Raw genomic sequence first — 19,922 nt, 5'->3', positions numbered from 1 at the left:
GAATTGTGGAGTTGCTCTTCTCCAGTTTAAACCCCTTCAGAGCCAGTGGTGGAAATTACAAATGTCTATGGCAGGGGCGAGTCTCTCTATCGGAGAGCTACCGTTGTCTTCGCCACAACGTGGTACCTATTTTCTCAACCTCGGAAGGACGATGGGCTCAGTCAACCCCCACCGAACGTTTGAATTCACAAACTTCGGATTTCGAGCCACCCTATCGTACTGCTGAGTGATCTGGACAGATGGTGAATAAAATACATCGATATTTTCAGCGGTAGATTGGAAATCAGGGCACGTGTGTCTCTTGCAGTACGTGTTCGCATGCTGCCATGTGTAACGAGATTTCTGAACATTGCCTGCTACTGATTGAAATGAATTGAGCTGGCAATGCCTGCACCCCCCTCCGATGTGTTTGGTTAGAACGAATTGTTATGAGTTTACGGCATGATGTTTGTTGTTACCCGAATACTGAGATTGTTTTTTGTAGAAATTATATTTAAAATTTGGATTTTAATATGTGATTTTGTTAAGTCAATATAAATCGTTACCTGCATCGTTATCAACCATTCTCAAGCCAGATGGCCACTGCCACTGCCACGATTGACACTGATCAGCTTTGTGCCCGATTAGCAAGGTTAGGTACTTAGGGTGCGAAAGAAGATCAACATATATCATGCTGAAAGAATAAAAACATTCTTTGTTTTCGATTGAAAGCTTTCGTGACTGCAGGGATTCATCTTCTTGATTCTTTCGGTAAAGTCACGTAGAAGGGAAATAATAAAATAATAAAAATAAAACATAATAAAATACAATTCTCACGACGTTTCGGCCACAACGCAAGCAGCCGTTCTCAGGTGAAGAAGCCGTCCTCAGGTGAAGAAAGATTCTTCACCTGAGGACGGCTGCTTGCGTTGTGGCCGAAACGTCGTGAGAATTGTATTTTATTATGTTTTATTTTTATTATTTTATTATTTCCCTTCTACGTGACTTTACCGAAAGAACCAAGAAGATGCTTTGTTTTGCAACACAAATCTTCCACCATTTAAATCATAAATATAGTCTAAAACAACATCAAATGCCACCGGTGCCAATTCTATCGCCAATTCTGGGCACACGAACAGTGTCTAACTGGTCCACGGGGAGATGGCTGCTGTGGTGTCATGGGTGGAGGTTGCCAGTATTCGAGCCCAGGGTGCAATGATTGGGGCCAACCTGGAAACTGGCACGTCGGTTGAACTAATAGTGCGAGTTTCTTAAATCTACTCTCCTGTGTTCACTCAGCAGCGTAAATGGGCACACACATCGCAGTTAGCGGATCGGCAGGTCACGCGTGTCGGGATAGAGTGTGGGGACTCCTGCCAAGACATCTGGCCAGCATGAAAGAGTAGGCCAAATACTCTGGAGGGCGGGGGGGGCGGCTGTTTTGAGCTCCCTCCAGTGGAGGCCCTTCTGCCAGCAGTGACATGCGCAAGTCATTGCGTTGCTGCACCTCTTGTGCTACATGACCCCATTCCGACAGAATGGACAGTTCTGTATCCTCTGCCAAGCGGTATCACGCGGACTGCACTGGGAAGCAGACATTGCCAATTTTGGGTGGCATCACCATCATCTTCAATCATCACGGCTCCATCCTTGCCCTAACAGGAGGCTTTGAGAGCGCAGAGGTGACTGATATATTTCGGCGATGTCCTGTATGTTGCACTTCTTTCCCACCGTACGTAGCCAACCGTGCTAATCGGAGGTGTGGTGGAAGGACAACAAACTAAACACATTCCTGGGGAATGGCAGTCACGGTCTTAGTCTGTGGATTGCATTTAGTCATTATCTTCGTGTCGCTGACTAAAGCAGTCAAGAAATTAGTTCACTCTTAGTTATTAAATGTTGGTCTAAGGGATGTGCAATTTCGCCCCACAACACATATTCAGATCAGGCAATCAGCGAACTGAGTATATGTATTGTACGCGTATATATTAGGGCTGTGCTCCCGATTTCTCGATTAATTGGAATAAAAAATCAGGCCAAGACAACATTTTGGACGATCCCTAACCTTTGATTCTTTCGGCTTGACCCGAACACAGGAAATGATGTCACCAATTTACGCAACCACTTCCGCCATTTTCCTCATAACGATTTATTATCGTGAGCAAATGATGTAAATGATAAAAAAATAATCGAAGAAAGATGTGAAATTGTTGTTAAATATCGGAACTTTTTTATTCTAATTTATTCAGCCATGATACTTAACCAATCACAAGTGTGTGCCTTCACCGATGCACCACTACTATCTCTAAATGATGGTAATACATTAATCTATTTAAAAAACCGATTAACTACTTCTTATTTCACCAGGTAAGGCCCACTGAGCTATATCACTCTTTTTCAGAAGTGACCTGGCCACAAAATGATAGCTCAACAAAGTGGCTTATCATATGGAAATGTATAGCAGCCAAATACTCGAAGCGCATGTTCATTATAAATGTGGAGGGAAAACTGAAGAACCCGGAGAAAAATCCATGCAACTACAAGGAGAGAGACACACACACACTAACTCCAAATATACAGCAGGCGTCAGTGTCAGGATCGAACCCACGACCTCCTGTACACCAGGCGAGGTAGTTCACATCTCTCCAGCGTGGTACCCCAATCATCTCATTCAGACACGCGGATTCCGTTCGTCTCATCTGCGTGGCGCTGCAATCTCTGGCAGGCAGTCGCAGCCATCGTAACGACGCTTGGCGATTGGAGTACACACCTCACAGTACAGCTGGCTTTTGTAGCAGCGCTGTGGAGCAGGTATAACCTTGATGAAGCAGTCAGCTCCGCTGCAGGTAAACATCTGGCAGACACGCTGCTCACAAAAAGACAAACAATCCCCCATGTAGCCTTTTTAACAGACTGTTGAGGTGAGTGCTGTTAGCGAGCAACCATGAAGGCCGGCACAGTAAGGTGGGTGGGTCGCCTGTACCACGCCCGGCCGCATTTGTCTCCCCAGTGCTGATGTTTGCACCCAGGACTGCTTCAGACATTCGTCACTGATGTTGGCCGTGAGTGGGAATCGAACGTGGGCCTCCCGGTTCAAAGCACAGCTTGGCAACCAAAATAACCAGATGAGCCATTGTTTTCGAATTCGGTAAAACTCAATATTTGAAGAGTCACAATGCGTGTGAATCCGAGACGGATGGTGGTCCTTAATAAATGGCGTCACGAAGCAGTCCCGAAAGATATTCTTAGGTTTTTTCGGTAAAGTCACGTAGGTAAAAAATTTAAATTCATAAAAGTAAAATAAAATAAAAATCACGACGTTTCGGAGGCAACACAAGCTTCCGCCAATGAAACGTCGTGATTTTTATTTTATTTAACTTTTATTAATTTTTATTTTTTACCTACGTGACTTTACCGAAAAACCTAACAATATGAATCATTGCAGTCACGAAAGCTTCAAATCTAGTCCCTAAAGAGCCACCGCATGCGGCTCCAGAGCCGCGGGCTGCCCACGCTGCAGTCGGGGCGAGCCCCCTCCTCACCCGCTCTGACCCCTGAGCGTAACGTTGGTCGCACGAAAAGTCCTACTGACATTTTAATTTTCTCATCGAGAGAATTTAGCCAAACATGAGATCATCAGCTCACTGCACTCAGTATAACTCGGTACAATCACAGACGTCGGTTGCCTGGATTCGAGCCCAGGATCTCACACGTGGCACAATCAACACGCACCATTCCCCCCACAACACCATCCACAAAAGTGCTAAAAACAGCTGCGTGCAAACGGGTGTGGATTCAGTGTACTCACGTCGGACATCGGCTCGCTGGTGGTGGTGACTGCAGTCGTTGCTGAAGAACACAAACTCATGTCAAGTGGTGAACCGTCGCAGAGCAAACGATGTTGTCAAACGTTAGCCAACGACCCAAATCACCCGCAATGCTACCAGCCTCGTCGCATCTCGCAAGCTAAGCAGTGAGACTGGAGACTGCTCGCATGTCTGATGAGTGAGCCACCGATATGCACAAGGGGGCTACGCTGTTGGCAACGACATGATTTGCCATCCTGTGCCGTGCTCTCCGGCCTCCCCGCTTTCACACCGACCCGCATTGTGAATTACGGTGAAGCGATAGTACTCTCTACCTGCAGTGGGTTGACAAAGGGACTGTACATGTGTAACACGTGTGACATGTTAAGTGCGAGAGCAGAATCGACGATGCAAGACGGCTGTAACCGCGACATCAGTGACGGTGGAGAAAACGCTGCCACCGGCCACGCGCCATCACTGCGGCCAGGGTGAGGTCAGAGCTGAGATCCCCCCACTTGTGTGCAAGGGATTAAACGGGGCTTGCTCCACTACACATCCAGGAGTTGATGGCGACACACGCTCCACCGAGATCTCCGAGGTCCACCGAGCGTGCCCGACTCGGCGTGGCCGTGGTCCAGGCTCCGACCCTCCGCTGTGATCCCCACCGGGATTGTGTCCACACGGCGCCCCAGGCTCTGGAGTTGCCTGCCCTAGGAGGTGAGGAACTCGCAGTCCCTGCAGACTGAAGTTCCAGGCCCACTGAACTATAGAGCTCTTTGTACAGTAGCGACCTGGCCGTATATTCTAGCTCAACAAAGCGGCTTATCGTGTGGAAATGTATAGCAGCAAAATAATCCAAATACTGTCATCTAAATGCACGTTTATAAATGCTGAGATTAAAATAAAAATTCTGATTTTGATGATCCCGCAAGAACGCACGACGAGTTTCTCTTACTGGTGGTGGCTGCGGTGGTGGGTGGTGCCGGGAAGTTGAGACACAGGCTGGTGTTGCAGCACTCCACGATGCACCTGGACGCTGTGCCTGACGCGGTGCACCACGTGGCGTTGATGTTGTTGGACACGCAGCCCGAGGTGTAGTTCACAGCAGTTCCCTCCGTCGAGCGCAAAAACTGCGTTGAAATGAGGAGCGTAATGAGGAGGCGTCGATTTAAGACCGAGATGTCGTGGCCAAAGCAGACGATGTATGCGTGTTTAACTTTTTTCGCACCGTACGTATACAAAACAATGATAATCTGTGGTGCTGCGCAAGGAAAACAAACTAATCACAAAAGTCAGTTCTAAAGAAACTAGTTTTCAATACGATGACACCACCACTACTACCACGACCCATCGCCAACGTTGATCACCCCCAGCCTCACCGCCCCCGCCCGATCCCAGACGTATCGTCACGGTCGGGCACGCTCCGCTCGGCGCTGCGGGGTCATCGACGTCGTCGTCGTCGTCAACACCGTCGACTCAACCGGAGGAGGGCACTTTGTTCATAGCGTCCAACAAAGGCGATCACCGCAACGCGCACTTTCAGATGCGGTTCTGCGGCCGTCTGGAACGCTCTTCCTTCTGATATTAGGAAGCCACTGGAGTTATGCACTTTTAAATAATCAAGATTGAAGAACTAATATAATGTGAACTGCTTTTAGTGTTTACTTTGTAGTCATTCGTCCTGCACCTCCAATTCTTGTTATTCGACTAATCGACTATTCGGTATTGTTTTTCGTTGTAATAATTATATTTGAAAAATGTATTTGAATTATTGGTTTAGAGTTAACTCAATATAAATCATCGTTACCTGCATCCTTATCAACCATTCTCAAGCCAGGTGGCCATTACCACTTTCACTATTGTCCCTGATCAGCTTTGTGTCCGATTAGCACGGTGGGGTACGTACGGTGGGAAATAAGTTCAGCATACGTGCGTACAAACATTCACGCGGCTGATTTCGTTCACAAAATCAATGCTGGAGGTGACGATTGGGTTAGGAGGTGCGCGTTGGTTGCGTTCACTGCACTCACCCAGCACATGGGATTTGAACTCATGCACGTCTCGTTGTGTTGTAGAAACGTCTTGTTCTGGTAGCAGTTCTCTCCAGCGCAGGACATCTTCTGGCAATAGAATCCAGCGCTTCCGTTTGAACCTGGAAGGCAAGCGCAGCACGTGCCGTGTTGGAGAGACGAAACCAAGGCAGTGTCACGTGCACCACGCTGTGCTCGCTTGTTTCAACAGCACTGGCCAGGAATCGAACCTCGGTGTTCTGAGCCAAGAGTCGACACGATCGCACACGGACACTCACGTGTCGGGGTTGTTGCGACATTGTATGCGGGGATCGTTGCTCGTTACACTTTGAACCTCGTGTTATGTCCTGGCAAAATATTTCTGAAATAATCATGAGCAAGAAGTAGAGTTCTGCTAAAATAAGTACGTAGTTTATTATCCATTTGTGCTTTACTTGTTTTTTAGACCAATTGGTCGCGTGGCATGTGACCGCGATATTTTTCAATGTTTCTTTGATGAACTGTTTATTCTCCGTGTCTATTACCGCAGGTGTCCGTTATTATACGTTAAGGGGTTGGCTACATTGGAATAATGGGAATGCATATGACAGGCTAACGTTGAGTGAGCTGCAGTTGAACAACTATTCAGCCATGTTAATGAGTACTGGGGGTAGAGCAAAAGCACAAATACTAGGCAAACACAATTTTGTTCGTCTAGTAATTAATTTAGAAAGTTATGGAACACTGACATGGCGATAATTGTCATCATCAAAATAAATATATATTTTAACTACTAAACATTTTTTTATTTTACCGGGTAAGACCCACTGAGCAATATAACTCTTTTTCAGAAGCGACCTGGCCACAAATGATACCTCAACGAAGTGGCTCATGATTTAAAAATGTGCCAGAGAAAAATCACCTAAAAGCTTGTTTCTAAATGAATAAAAAATCCACGCAGCCAAGGGGAGAACACGCAAACACCAAACATACGGCAGGCGGCAGGGTTGGGGTTGAACCCAGGACCTCCTGTATACCAGACGAGGTAGTCAACATCTCGCCACCATGAGATGTTGTACTGTATCATGAAAAAACATTTCGCAGCAACCCCTACTTAATACTAATGATTTGTTTTACACTACGTGGGGAGTAATATGCAAACACATCCAACATAAACTCCACACATTAATCAAAAAGGAAAACTATATATGTATATGTAATAAAGAGTTGGAGCTTTCGTGACTGCAGGAATTCATATTTTTGGGTCTTTCGGTAAATTCACGTATATAAGTTAAAAAAATTCGATTTAAAGCTTTCGTGACTACAGGGATTCATCTTCTTGGTTCTTTCGGTAAAGTCACGTAGAAGGGAAATAATAAAATATTGTATTTTATAATGTTTTATTTTTATTATTTTATTATTTCCCTTCTACGTGACTTTACCGAAAGAACCAAGTAGATATATCAATAATAGCAGACGTTTTGGGCAATGGGCTCTCTGTGAGTTGTTGATATTTTATCTTGCAGGGCAAGCGCGCTCACAATGATTTCCCTGCGGTCGCGTGGATTTTTCTCCGGGTCCTCCAGTTTTTCCCTCCGTGTTTACAATCAGCACGCGCTTACACTAGTTGGCTGCTGCTGCTGCTATAGATTGCCACGTGAATACCAAGCTTGTATTTGTAGCCAGGTCGCTTCTAGAATAGGGGCTGTATAGCTCAGTGGGCCTTACCTGGTAAAATAAAAAATACTGTTGTTGAGTTTAGCTGAGCAACACTGAACATTTTTCAAATGCATGTATTTCCCAGTACGGACAGCTAGAGGGCAATGCAGGCGAACGCAAACCGATGTGTACAGGTTCCGTTGGCTATTCAACGCTGCAATGGGACGCGTCGTCATCAGATTAGCGTTGACCTTGAGTAATCGTATTGATGATGCTAGGGATGATAATTGTTTTTTTACCCTTTTATCTGACAACAATACTGACACCTTTTTTTTTACAAGGAGTCATGTTTGCATTGACCACAATACCTTTTGGTGTCATCTGGTCCAACACCAGGGTGAGACTATGCTCTAAGGAAAGCTGTCTCGGGTGTGGACCAATCAATTTCAAGGACAGTGCATACATTATCAGAGTTATGTTTTTTGTTTGCATTCCGACTGCAGGTATTGCGGTCAATGCAAACATGACTCCTTGTAAAAAAAAGTGTCAGTTTTGTTGCCAGATTAAAGGGTAAAAACCATTATAATATTTTGCTACTGGCAAATGAGGTTCCAATGGTGATGCCAGGGATGTGTGTGCGGGAGCACGAGTGCCTACACTTGACCACGATGTTTACTGAGTCAGACATCCCCCGTGCCGCCCTCTCATTGGGAACGAGCCCAAGAGAACCTGAAAACGGACACATCAATACACTGCTGGATGAAGGCCTTCCCGCGCCTTGTCGGTCATGGCCCGTTTGACCATACTTCACCACGCCGGTCAGTGCGGGTTAGTGAAGAGCGTCGCCCAGTTTTAAACGCTAAGAGTTTACACCAAAGACAGAAATGTTCATCATTTTAAATGTACCCGCATCGCACTTTTGGGGTCATTTCATTTATTTCACTGGACCTGCAAATCCAGAGGTGGCTGGTTCGGTCTCCGGGCGCGGCAGCTGAACAACAGACCACTGCCTCCGTCCATCCAGCAGTGAACGGGTGGGTAGAGCAGTTGGTTGATTGGCAGGTCGTGGTGTGGTGGGACACAGTGAGGCGCTACTACCACCTCGTCCAGAACGTCTGGCCAGCATGGAAGAGGAGACCAAACACCTCCCAGTGGGACCATCTCAAGCTCTCTCTGCAGGAGGCCCTTCCTCCAGCAGCAGGCGTGAGTGGGCGATTGCAGCGCTGCACCTTTAGCCCTCACAGCTGTGTCTCATCCACACTGCGGTCAACCACTACGCTGCAGGTCAAAACGCATCTCTTTCTGTCTTTTAGCAATTTGAGAGCACTCGACGACGGGAGCCTTGAGCAGACACCGCGGAGAGGTTGGATTGAGAGTGGAGGCGGCCACAAGGGAGGGAATGCCGCGGATCAACCCCCCGTGGCACGGCCGCCGTCGGCCTTCCCGAAAATTAAACAAATCGGCACTCGTTCCATCGAGCGCCGCAGAAGGGAGACGATTGACTGCGTCGGAGAGCAACGCGAGCAATAACCTCGCAGGGCCACCGACGCCGTGGCATTTCAAACGAGAAAGCATGAATTAATTAAATAACAATTAAATGAATACATTCACGAAGCGATGAATGTACGCGTGTGTATGTCGAACTTATTTCTCACCGTACGTGGCCGACCGTGCAAATCGGAGGTGCGGGGGGGGGACAACAAACGACAAATCACTGTCAGTCGTGGCACCCACCTCCTGCAGATCCAGAGGCGGTGTTCGCGCCGGGAGCCACAGGCGCCGTCACGGCGGTGGTGGCGTTCGTGGCGGCGGCGACGGCGGCGACGGCGGTGGCGTTGGTGGCCGTGGCGACGGTGGTGGCGTTCGTGGCGACGGTGGCGACAGTGGCGGCGGTGGTGGTGGTCGTGGTTGCGTTCCCGCCGGAGCCAGCGGTGGTCGAGGCCGTGTTCGGGGCCAGGCCGCTGGGAGTGGTCGTAGGGGTTCCCCCGGCCACTGAGGACCAGCTGCTTCCAATCGTGGTCCAGGCGGTGTCCGTGACTACCACTGCCGTTGTTTGATTTGAGGTACAGCTCACCCTGCCCATCATGATGGGCGCTGCGGGGGGCGGGTGGGGGGGTGCGACACGTTTAGAGCGTCGGGTCGGTAACCCACATTACAAGAAGTGACATTTTTTTCGAATTCTGTAAAAACAAAACTCAATATTTCAAGAGCTGCCGTGCACGTGAATACGAGACGATGGCCCCTTACAAAAACCGTCACGAAGCGGCTCTTAGGGGTTTCCGCACGCGGCTCCGGAGCCGCAGGCTGTCGACCCTGGGCGAGGAGGAGCACCACGTGTGGCGCACAGCCGGCCCGACTCGCCGCACAGCGGCACCGCAAGAGAACTTGTGGACATCATCTCCAAGTGTTTCATCATCATCATCATCTTCTTTACAACGCAGATTCGAAGTTGAGTCGGAGGTCCTCCGAGAGGCAACCCAGGTTGTGCACCAGGGATGTGCTCTTGATTTTTGGATTAATCCGCAAAAACCCGAAGGAAAAAATTGGGCCCAGATGTCAAATGTGCGATCGTTATGTGATCGCACGACACGACGTGGCACCAGGGGCGGTTTCTTCATTAGGGCGGTTGGGCGACGCACCACCAATGTCATTCAACCACAGAGTCACGCTAGCCGTCACTGTGCCTCTGGATATAGTCCAATCAGCGTCATGCTACGTTCTGTGGAGTACCGCCTCTTTTGGGGCGATTTCACTCCGGCTGAGAATCGCCCCGAGTGGCCCCATAGACTTACATTCAAAGATGTTTTTTTTCGAACGGGGGCGCTCCAATGCATTCTCTATGGCTCCGGGAGGGCAAGCCCCAACGTGCTTACGTCATCATACGTGCTTACGTCATCATACGTAAGCACGTTTCATCCAACAATATAATTTGTCGCTACCTAGTGGAATCTTTAATAAAATAAACTTGAGTGGTTTGTTTTAATAGTGAGTATATAAACAAACAAGATGTATTGTAAGAGTCACTTTATTTTTCATTAATATTAAATAAGTGAAGTTTCCTTTCCATGCTTAAGCTGTTAATGTATCCATTGCATGGGTGGACCTTATCCTTATCAATCATCCAGACATTTGCCCCCCCTGAGAGATTTTGCAGGAGCCACCACTGCGTGGCACACGGATGACGACACTTTTGTTTGCACGAAGACACATTCGATAACTAAATAACGTCAACGGATCCGAAACATTCGTCAAAAGATGAAACATTATAACACAAAATCCGAAATATGTAATAAAAAACTCGTCCCAATAGTACGCGTGTACAATTGTGCGTGAATGTTCAAGTTGATTAGCTATAGGCAGAAGTAAAGCGATGTTCCTGAACGAGGCATATCGATACAATGTTCACCCAGCAATTTAACTGGGTACACCGCTGGTCAGTCGACCGGTGTGCCACGTGTGTGGTGGGGTAAAGTGTGGGTACTGCCACCTCTTCCAAGACATGCGGCCAGCATGGGGAAGAGTAGGCCAACATACGCAGGGGCACAACCACCTATTGCAGTGGGGGACTGTGCAAGATCCGACTGTGGACTCCCACTGCTTTCTCCAGACTCACGTTTACTGAAATAGCTCAGGATGTTTGAAATCGTGAATAATAATAATATTAGTAACATGTAGGCTGTACCATCTATAATATTTTAGTTGCAGCGTGTATTGGGCTTAGAGAAAGACAGTCTTCACCAGTGACAATATTATTCGTAAAAATATGTAAAGGTATAATACTCACAATCAAGTTACCGTGCGTCTTGCTTTCATGTCAGTTAGCAAACAATCTCGCTTGTGTCCAGTAGCAAACAGCAGCAGTAGCGCTACGAGATTTGACGCGAGGTATTTAACGCGGCTATATTTTACACCATCTATTTTAGGCTGTGTATTTTTGGGAAACATTGTTTTCCATTTGTAACAATGTTTTTTTGTTGCCATTTATCGTTAATTGTTGGAAATAAAAAAAAAAAATCTTAATTTGTTTATCTGTTGATTCGTGGCCCCCTCGTGACCGACCGGGCCCCTGTGCCTCTCAGAACGCTGCGACTGACCCCCAACCAGAATTGTAGTGGCGACCCTTCCACCAGCAGTGGCGTGATGAAGCAATGGCAGGGCTGCGCCTTGACATTTTTGTAAAGTCGTGCACCCACTAATCAACCAAGGTACAATTACGCCTCCCTAATCTTACGACTCTGAGCTTAAATGCAACTTGTGTTATATTACAAGCGGCAGACGAACTATAATTCACGTCTCTACAGACTGCGGTTGAGTGGGGACTGCTCGGATGACGCTCGTGCGAATTCCAAATGCAAAGACCAAAAAAAGACAAAGATCCCCCGTATAGCCTGAACCGATTGTTGGGGTAAGTGCTGTTAGCGAGTAGCACCTATCACCTATAAAGGCCGGCAAGGCACACGAGGGGGTGGGTGGCCAGCACCATGTCCGGCCGCTTTTTCTCTCCCTAGTGTCGATGTTAACTGCACACTGCACCAGGTACTCATTTTAGCCTGAGTCGACCTAGAGGAGGCCCAAGATTGGTTCAGATAATTGTCACCGGTGTTGGCCGTGAGCGGGAATCGAACTCGGGTCACCTGGTTCGTAACGCAGCGCGCTAATCCTCCACCACCTTCCACACACGCACACACGCATCGGTCTCCACGTATTCTCTTTGCCATTTTATTTCAATGGACAAATACCCAAACAAAGCGTGCGACACCCAGAATGCTGCGGGGAAAGGAACGAGGAAAGAAATTCGAGTGCACAACGCAAAAGCGATTGAAGCTGCCAGGATTAAAACAAAAAGGGCACATTCACACAGGAGAGAGAGAAAGAGAGCGAAAAGGGGAAGATGACGGACGTACATCTTACAATAGTCGTGCCCCGCAGTGCAAGATGGAGCCGGTGCTCGTGATGTATGCGGGTTTAACTTATTTCGCACCCTACGGAGCCAACCGTGCCAACAGATACATGATAAAAAGGTCGCGCACTCATTATACACAAAGTGCTTGCCGCAAGTGGACTGCGATACCTTGCTGATATCGCCAACAAACATAAAGCACCACCATCATCAACGCAGCAGCAGCGGCTTCTGGCTCAGCCAGTCACCGCATCATCGCCGCGCGCTTCCAGATGCGCTTCGGCGGCCGTCTGGAACGCTCTTCCAATATTGGGAAGCCACTGGAGCTATGCGCTTTAAAATCTCGATCGAGAACTAATTTAATTACAGCTGCTTGTAGCGTTTAGTTTGTTGTCCTTCACCCGGTGGTGGCTTTGCTGCAGCAGCAGTAGCAGCAGCAGCAAATCCACCACCACCACAACCACCACCACAACCACCACCACGTTGCAAGCGAGCGGTGAAGGCCAATGGATCTGTGTCCTCGGGGCTATGAGGTAGGTGAGATGTTATCGCCCTCGCCTCGTATGCAGGAGGTCGTAGGTTCGCTCCTTGCCCTGACGATTGCTGTGTATTTGCAGTTTGCGGTGTCTCTCTCCCCGTGGGCGTGTGGATGTTTCTCCAGGTCCTCCGGTTTACGCCCCTCTGTATTTAGAATCGACATGCGTTTCGAAGATTTGGCTGCTATAAATGCGCACGTGATAAGCCACTTCGTTGGGATATAATTTGTGGCCAGGTGGCTTCTGAAAAAGAGTTATATGGCTCATTGGGCTTTATCTGGTAAAATGTAAAGTGTATTTTTAGTAAAGTTAACCTAAGCCTGTCTCCGCACAACCCCCGAGTCTCGACTGGAAGTTGACTTATTTCCTGTTCGTGGAAACGTGTGCTTGATAAATGTATGCCTATTAATATAATTAATTCCACGTAAATCTACATATCAGAAACACATCTATATTCATGTATCCCGGGAAACGAATCATCGTTTTTTTCAGGTTAGCAGCAGGAGGTTCCTGATGTCACACCTGGATGGGGTAAACTAAAACCCTTCAGCGTGAAAACATGAAAATATTTCCTGGGCCATATGGAATAGGTGTGTGGACGTCATCGACAAAGCGTGACCCCGCTGCTGGATCATATGAGAAGGACCCATTGGCTAAACGTTGACACGAAAATAGAATCTCTCTGCTGTGGAGTGATGCCTCAATCGTTCGTCTGTGTCCCAGGGGGTACGGGAGGTGATCGATAAATGCGTGAAATTATATCACACACGAGTCATTGGTGAATAATCGTGTATGAATCTGCCAAATATAAATAGCTACGATAACGTTTTAAGTCCATACGTTAACCGAGAACGATATGAAAGACCTTTCTAAACTCGCTCATCGTAAGCAACGTGGTTGCCAAGAGTAACCGGCGAGCGTAAACAAATGACGTCACGCGTGCAAGAGCGTTGCGTAGATTTTATTTTATTCGCTTGCAAGGTACTCGCTGGGAAGGACAAAATTAACAATTGGTAAAAAATATTGATGTTCATTACCCATAGATGTATTTCTCAGAACCATGTTGGGTCAGGCAAGGGGGTAATTTGGTTGAAACTAAATTCAACAAGGGGGGGAGAGGTTTGGTAGCTAAGAAAGTTTGCGAACCACTGAGTCTATTGATACACAAGGGAGACAAAACGGATGTCTCAAGACGTCCAGACCACCTCCTGGTCCTTCACTGTTGACAAAGATCAGTGGGGAATCCAACTAATGGACAACCCAGAGGCCAATCACCGACATCTCCTGAGCAATCCGGCTTAAACCCAGCATCTTTATATGGACCGCCATACATATTCTCAAACCTGTTCTGGAAAATGTGAATGCCTTATCGAATACTGCAAGCCAGTTCGAAGACTTACGCAGGGGCATTTGGTTCGATGGAAATTCACGCAGTCATCCAAGCACTCACAAGCCAAGGTCTTAAAACAAACTGTATATAGAAATGATATTAAAATAAATGTATTTAAAGATGCAACAGCTGCACTGGGATTGCGGAACAAGAGCCACAAGACACAAAATGGGGGAGAGAGTCATCACGCACGAGACGTGTGCTCGCCAATGCAACTTCAAACATACTGCGCACGTTCAACATTCAGACGATTGCTGGTGGAGAAACGACGGCATGAGCACGAATGGAGAGACGATATTCGCCTGAGTTATAATTGCCAACGACACGGTCATTAAAACAACCGGTGGCAATGAACGAGAGGAAATGTAATCCATCGCGAACCCACCCTGACCAACGCGGCCATGCAGGTAACATCACGCAACCTTTGTGGCCTGCAAGGTTTGGTGGAGGCCATCATCCAGCAGTGGACTGACACGTGGTCAGATGCGCTTCGGCGGCCGTCTGGAACGCTCTTCCTTCCAGTATCAGGAAGCCACTGGAGCTCTACACTTTTAAATCTGGAATGAAAACTAATTTCTTTAGAACTGTTTTTTTGTGTTTAGTTTGTTGTCATTCCCCTGCAACGTCCGATTTGCACGGTTGGCCACGTACGGTGCGAAAGAAGTTCAACATCCATACATACATAAGGCTGCATTAACATTCAACCCGGTGAGCCTCTTTGGCAATGTCGGGCGAACGCTCAAGAATCCCAAATGATGTAACAACATCCAAAGGGATCCGCCGGTCAAAAGCTGGGGATTTGTTGACGCCTTCTCAGGAGCAAAGGGAGCCCATAGGCACATGTACAGCATTCACATCATTTAGATAATTTGGCTGCGATACATTTCCACGTGATGAGCCACTTCGTTGCGCTATCATTTGTGGCCAGGTTGCTTCTGAAAAAATACGCTAATGACTCACCTGCTAAAATAAACAGAGTTTAATCTTGATTTGAAGCTTTCGTGACTGCAGGAATCCATACTACGTGACTTTACCGAAAGAACCAAAGAGTATGAACATAACATAGTTTAGTTTTATTTTTACTTTAATTTTTTGAGTTATTTGCTTACCCTTCCTATACTCCTATCGCATGTTTTTATTTAAAATCTGACCCATCCCTACCGGACGCGTGTGAAAAGAGCTTTATAGCTCATCGGATTCCTCCAGTATGAATAAACATTCCAATTCTGAGCTGACATCTCGCAGCGTGCACGCTGCTGCTACCCACTCAGCACACGCGGCTCCACGTGGCCCAGGAGACGCTCACGCAGGCGAGGGTTGTTTTATTAGCTATCAGCGCTGATCTCCGCCACAGAGGGCGTTGTCTCGGTTGCGATTTCCCGCTATCTCCGATGTGGTTTCGGGTTGTTGCCGCGTGCTGCTGTTGTTCTCCTTCGACAAACGATGTCCGACGTTTTGCTGCACGTGCCGGGAGCTTCTTCAGGATAATAATAATCATTATATTTTCATTTTATATAGCAGTGTCATTCATGCCAACAGCGTTCCACAACACTGGACATTAATGATATATACGGAACAAATCCCTTTAATGTAATTAATACACACCAAGCAAATGAAAACCCTACTACCAAGCAAATAAATAAATAAACAAATTAAGAAACGGCTCCAAAACACAAAAAAATCACAAACAACAAAACGTCATCAAAACAAAGAAGCGAACCAACACTGAGTACGGTGCCGTAACTTGTAATCACGTCGGAGAGCGATGTGGCTGTCATTGCGCATTGCACGTGAAGGCTCGGGCGACACCAGGTGACCATTTAATGCTGACTCGACCTAGGAGAGGCCCAGAATCAGCTTTAAATATTCGCCGCTATTTTTGGTCGTGAGCGGGAATCGAACGCGGGCCATCAGGTTCGTAGCGTAGTGCAGCGCTAACCACTACACTCCACATAAAAACAACAACCACAACAACATACTCTTAGGTTGTTTCGGTAAAGTCACGTAGGTAAAAAATAAATAATAAGAATAATAGAAATAATAAATCACACTTGATACAGTAAATTTAGCTGTGACTGTCCCACCTGATTACGGAGACTTGTGTTGCCTCCGAAACGTCGTTATTTATTATTTTAGTTCTATTATTTCTATTATTCTTATTATTTATTTTTTACCTACGTGACTTTACCGAAAAAACCTATAAGTATGAATCCTTGCAGTCACGAAAGCTTCAAATCTAGAACCACAACAATAACCACAACAACAACCACTACAACAACAACCACAACAACAACCGCCGTTCGCCACCAAGTGGCGGTGGTGTTACCTCGCCTGCCACACTGGACAGACTAAACAAACCAAAAACAAGTGTTTTTATCTTACCAGGTAAGGCCCACTGAGCTGTACAGCTCTTTTTCAGAAGCGACCCGACCACAAATGATAGCTCAACGAAGTAGCGGCTCATCACAGATAGGAGCCAAACACGATAAACGAATTGTTCTAAATGTGGAGAGAAAACCCGGGAGACCCGGCGAAAAATCTACTCGACCACGGGGAGAACATGAAAACTCCAAATATACAGCAGCAGGCGTCAGGGTCGAGATCGAACCCACGGCCTCATATACACCAGACGAGAGAGTTAACATCCGACCACCGCGGCGCCCCATACAGCCACACAAACTGGCAGGCCCCACTCAATACAAACAACCAACTCGAAGCACACGCATTGTTTACGGTAAAGGTAGAAACAAGGACCCGCTCACACCATTGCTGGCGGAAGGTGCTCCGCTGTAAGAGCTCCAGAGATACGCTCGAATGGGTATTCGGTCTACTCTTCCACCAGTGGTGGGAAATTTTAAAGAAGGTGAGAATACCCACAGTTTACCCCACCAAATGCTCCGGCGTAACCCATTTAGACTTCCTGGGTTGGACAGAGGCGGTAGGGGATTTACCAAAACTCGCACCCATGGATTGTTCAGGTGCCACGCTGGGAGATTGAAGCGACGATTGCAAATCCAATGCGCTCGCCATTACACCACGTCAGCATTCATTTATTATTGTTCGTACACAACCGACAGTGTGACTCAACACAATCCTTATCGTAGGAATACATATATCCCATGTTGTGTTTCCGTCGGGTCCTCTGGGATTTTGGGGCCTGGGCATGAGTCAAATTTCCTTCCCTCCCCCCATGACTCTAAATCTGTCCCGACAGGCGGTAAGCCGGGCTGAGTGTGCACCCATTCAACAACACGAACAAGAATCGTTCTACTGTGGGGCCACATTTATTGGCAGCATTGTCCATGCATAGCAATGTTCCACAACACCTTCACGCGAGTAGCATTGTTCTCGTAATAAAGGAGGAGGTGGAGGATATGCAACTCAATACCTTGAGAAAGGGCGTGGAGCGGTGGCGCAGTGAGTAGCGCATTGCGCCCTGAAACACGGCTATCTGAGTTCGATTCCAGGCCACGGGCAACATCAGTGGCGCGTGATCTCGAAAGTAGCCCTTCCTCAGCGCCCCCATTCACCAACCCCGCACTTACTGAACCCCCCCACCCCCCATGACCCGCTACACATCTGGATGCCATCATCCAGCAGTGGATCGACAAAAGGGATGTGCATTTCAGTGTGCATAGCTTTGCTTGGGGTGAGCAAACACCGAGCAAAAACGAGCAGCCCAGTGAAAGACAACCACGAATCAACAACTCTTGTTCACTCCCAGGGTGGCACGTGTTGTGAAAGTGGAGGGTGGACTCAGTCAGGGTGTCCCGCCACGTCATGGGATCACACGAAGAGCCGCAGATGTTTTCATTTGGCAAAGAACAACTTTGCATGCTTCATAGCTCACCAGCACAGGAGAGGTGTCTGCGCTGTAGCCAACCCTGAAACTCCCCTTGCACGTGAAGCAGTCGCCCTCCTTCACCCCCTTCTGTTCCTCTCAAATCCTCACCTCTTCTCTCTTGCCCATTGATGTCTTCCCGTCGCCCCTCCACTCCTCCCCGTCCCTCCCCTCCTCCATCGCTGCCACTCACTCCTCAGTAAGCGCCTTGAATAAAGGCGCTCTATATAAATATAAATTAGATTGTGGGTTCTTATATAAGATCATTATTGGTCCCACGTGGGCCCTTATGATACCCGTGAGTGTTTGATGTTGTAGGTTCTTGTGGTCAATTAAAAATGAGATGCTTTCGTACAGATTATGAAATATTAATGCTCATCATCAGCCATGATAAATCCACTGCTGGATGAAAGCCTCTCCTACGACGTAATTAATAATGCATACGGAGCGATTTCATTGTTCCATCTCCCCTCTGGTAGATTTCCGTCTGTTGCTTTGCTGCCAATAATGACGAAAGTGCTTGTACAACACTGGATTGTGCATTCTTCCAATGATGTACTAACTCTTGCCTTGCGGCAGATTAAACTACATCTGAATCCAGCGCTCAACTTCAGCCAAAAAACGTACGTGTATGTTAATGATAATACTAATGTACAGGCCTACCCATGCTGTGTCAGTTATGGAGTGTTATTTGACCATACTTCACCATCCTGGTCAGTGCGAGCTGGTGAAGGGGGGAGCCAGGGCTGGTTCAGATATATGCCACTGATGTGGGAAGCCACGATTGGGAATCGAACTGGTCTCCTGCTAATGGACAACAAATACGAATTGAGCGGCTGTTACGTAATTACTTATTTTCTTGAACTATTTATCTGCTAAATTGTTGACTGTAAAAGTTAGCTGATGCCCCTATAACCCCACTCGTCCCTGAGAAGGGCACGACCAGGGAGAGATGTTGACTACCTCGCCTGGTACACGGGAGGTTGTGGGCTTGATCCCAACCCTGACGCCTGCTGCTGTATATTTGAGTTTGTGTGTTCTCCCCGTGATCGCGTCGATTTTTATCTGGGTTCTCCGGTTTTTTACCCCAACATGCGTTTGGAGTTTTTCGCTCCTATGAATTTCCACTTGATAAGCCACTGCTTTGGGCTGTCATTCGTGATAAGTGAAACTAGTTCAGGTAAATAGGTGATGTATATGGCAGCGATGCTGCCATGGGGTAATATTGAGCCCTTTTCAATTGTCATCCAGATTGCACCGGCTTGATTTGATCTCCCGGCACAACAGTCGAGATAAAGAGGAAGCTTCTTGAGGTCCCGCTGCCTCGGTCCACCCAGCAGTATAGGAATGTGTTCAGCACAGTTCTTCGATCGGCAGCTGGTGTGTGGTGGGGTAAAGTGTATGGAAGAGTAGGCCAAATACCCTTCAGAGGGGCTCTCTCGAGCTAGTGGAGGCTCTTCCTCGGGCAGCGGCGTGAGTGAGCGATTGCAGGGCTGCGTCTTTACCCCCTCGCGGCTGTGTCTCGTGCACACTGCGGTCAACCACCACGCTGCAGATCGAAACGCCTCTCTTTCTGCGTCTTAGCAATGGCAGAGCACGCGACGGCGGCAGCCTTGAGCAGACACTGTGGAGATGTTGGATTGAGAACTACCGCCCATGACCTCTTCCCGAGTTCTCATGATAACCTTCCTCAATGCACGCAACGTGTTCACTCTCATCCCTTACAACTTCAATCGCGATGTTTAGTCGTTGGCACCTTGGAGTTTTGGGACATTTTGGGCAACTTTGCTCAGCAAACTGTG

The 19,922-nt window shown here is 47.6% G+C and overlaps 1 protein-coding gene across 1 annotated transcript in view; it reads right to left on the bottom strand.

Annotated features, from left to right (window-relative positions):
* Positions 1-19,922, bottom strand: part of LOC133353395 (uncharacterized) — a 34,888-nt gene that overhangs the window by 8,619 nt on the left and 6,347 nt on the right. Inside the window, exons 3-7 of the mRNA XM_061569619.1 lie at positions 9,188-9,547; positions 5,816-5,937; positions 4,741-4,915; positions 3,788-3,828; positions 2,750-2,845 (exon numbers count right to left, since the gene is read on the bottom strand). Coding sequence (XP_061425603.1) covers positions 2,750-2,845; positions 3,788-3,828; positions 4,741-4,915; positions 5,816-5,937; positions 9,188-9,547 — 794 coding nt within the window. The remainder of the gene's footprint in view (positions 1-2,749; positions 2,846-3,787; positions 3,829-4,740; positions 4,916-5,815; positions 5,938-9,187; positions 9,548-19,922) is intronic.

The sequence above is a fragment of the Lethenteron reissneri genome, chromosome 6 (genome assembly GCF_015708825.2).
Source record: "Lethenteron reissneri isolate LAM-NWPU_2019-01 chromosome 6, ASM1570882v1, whole genome shotgun sequence".
Taxonomy (NCBI): Eukaryota; Metazoa; Chordata; class Hyperoartia; order Petromyzontiformes; family Petromyzontidae; genus Lethenteron; species Lethenteron reissneri.
Note: the sequence above shows the minus strand (reverse complement) of the source record. Positions and strands in the feature narration are given on the sequence as shown.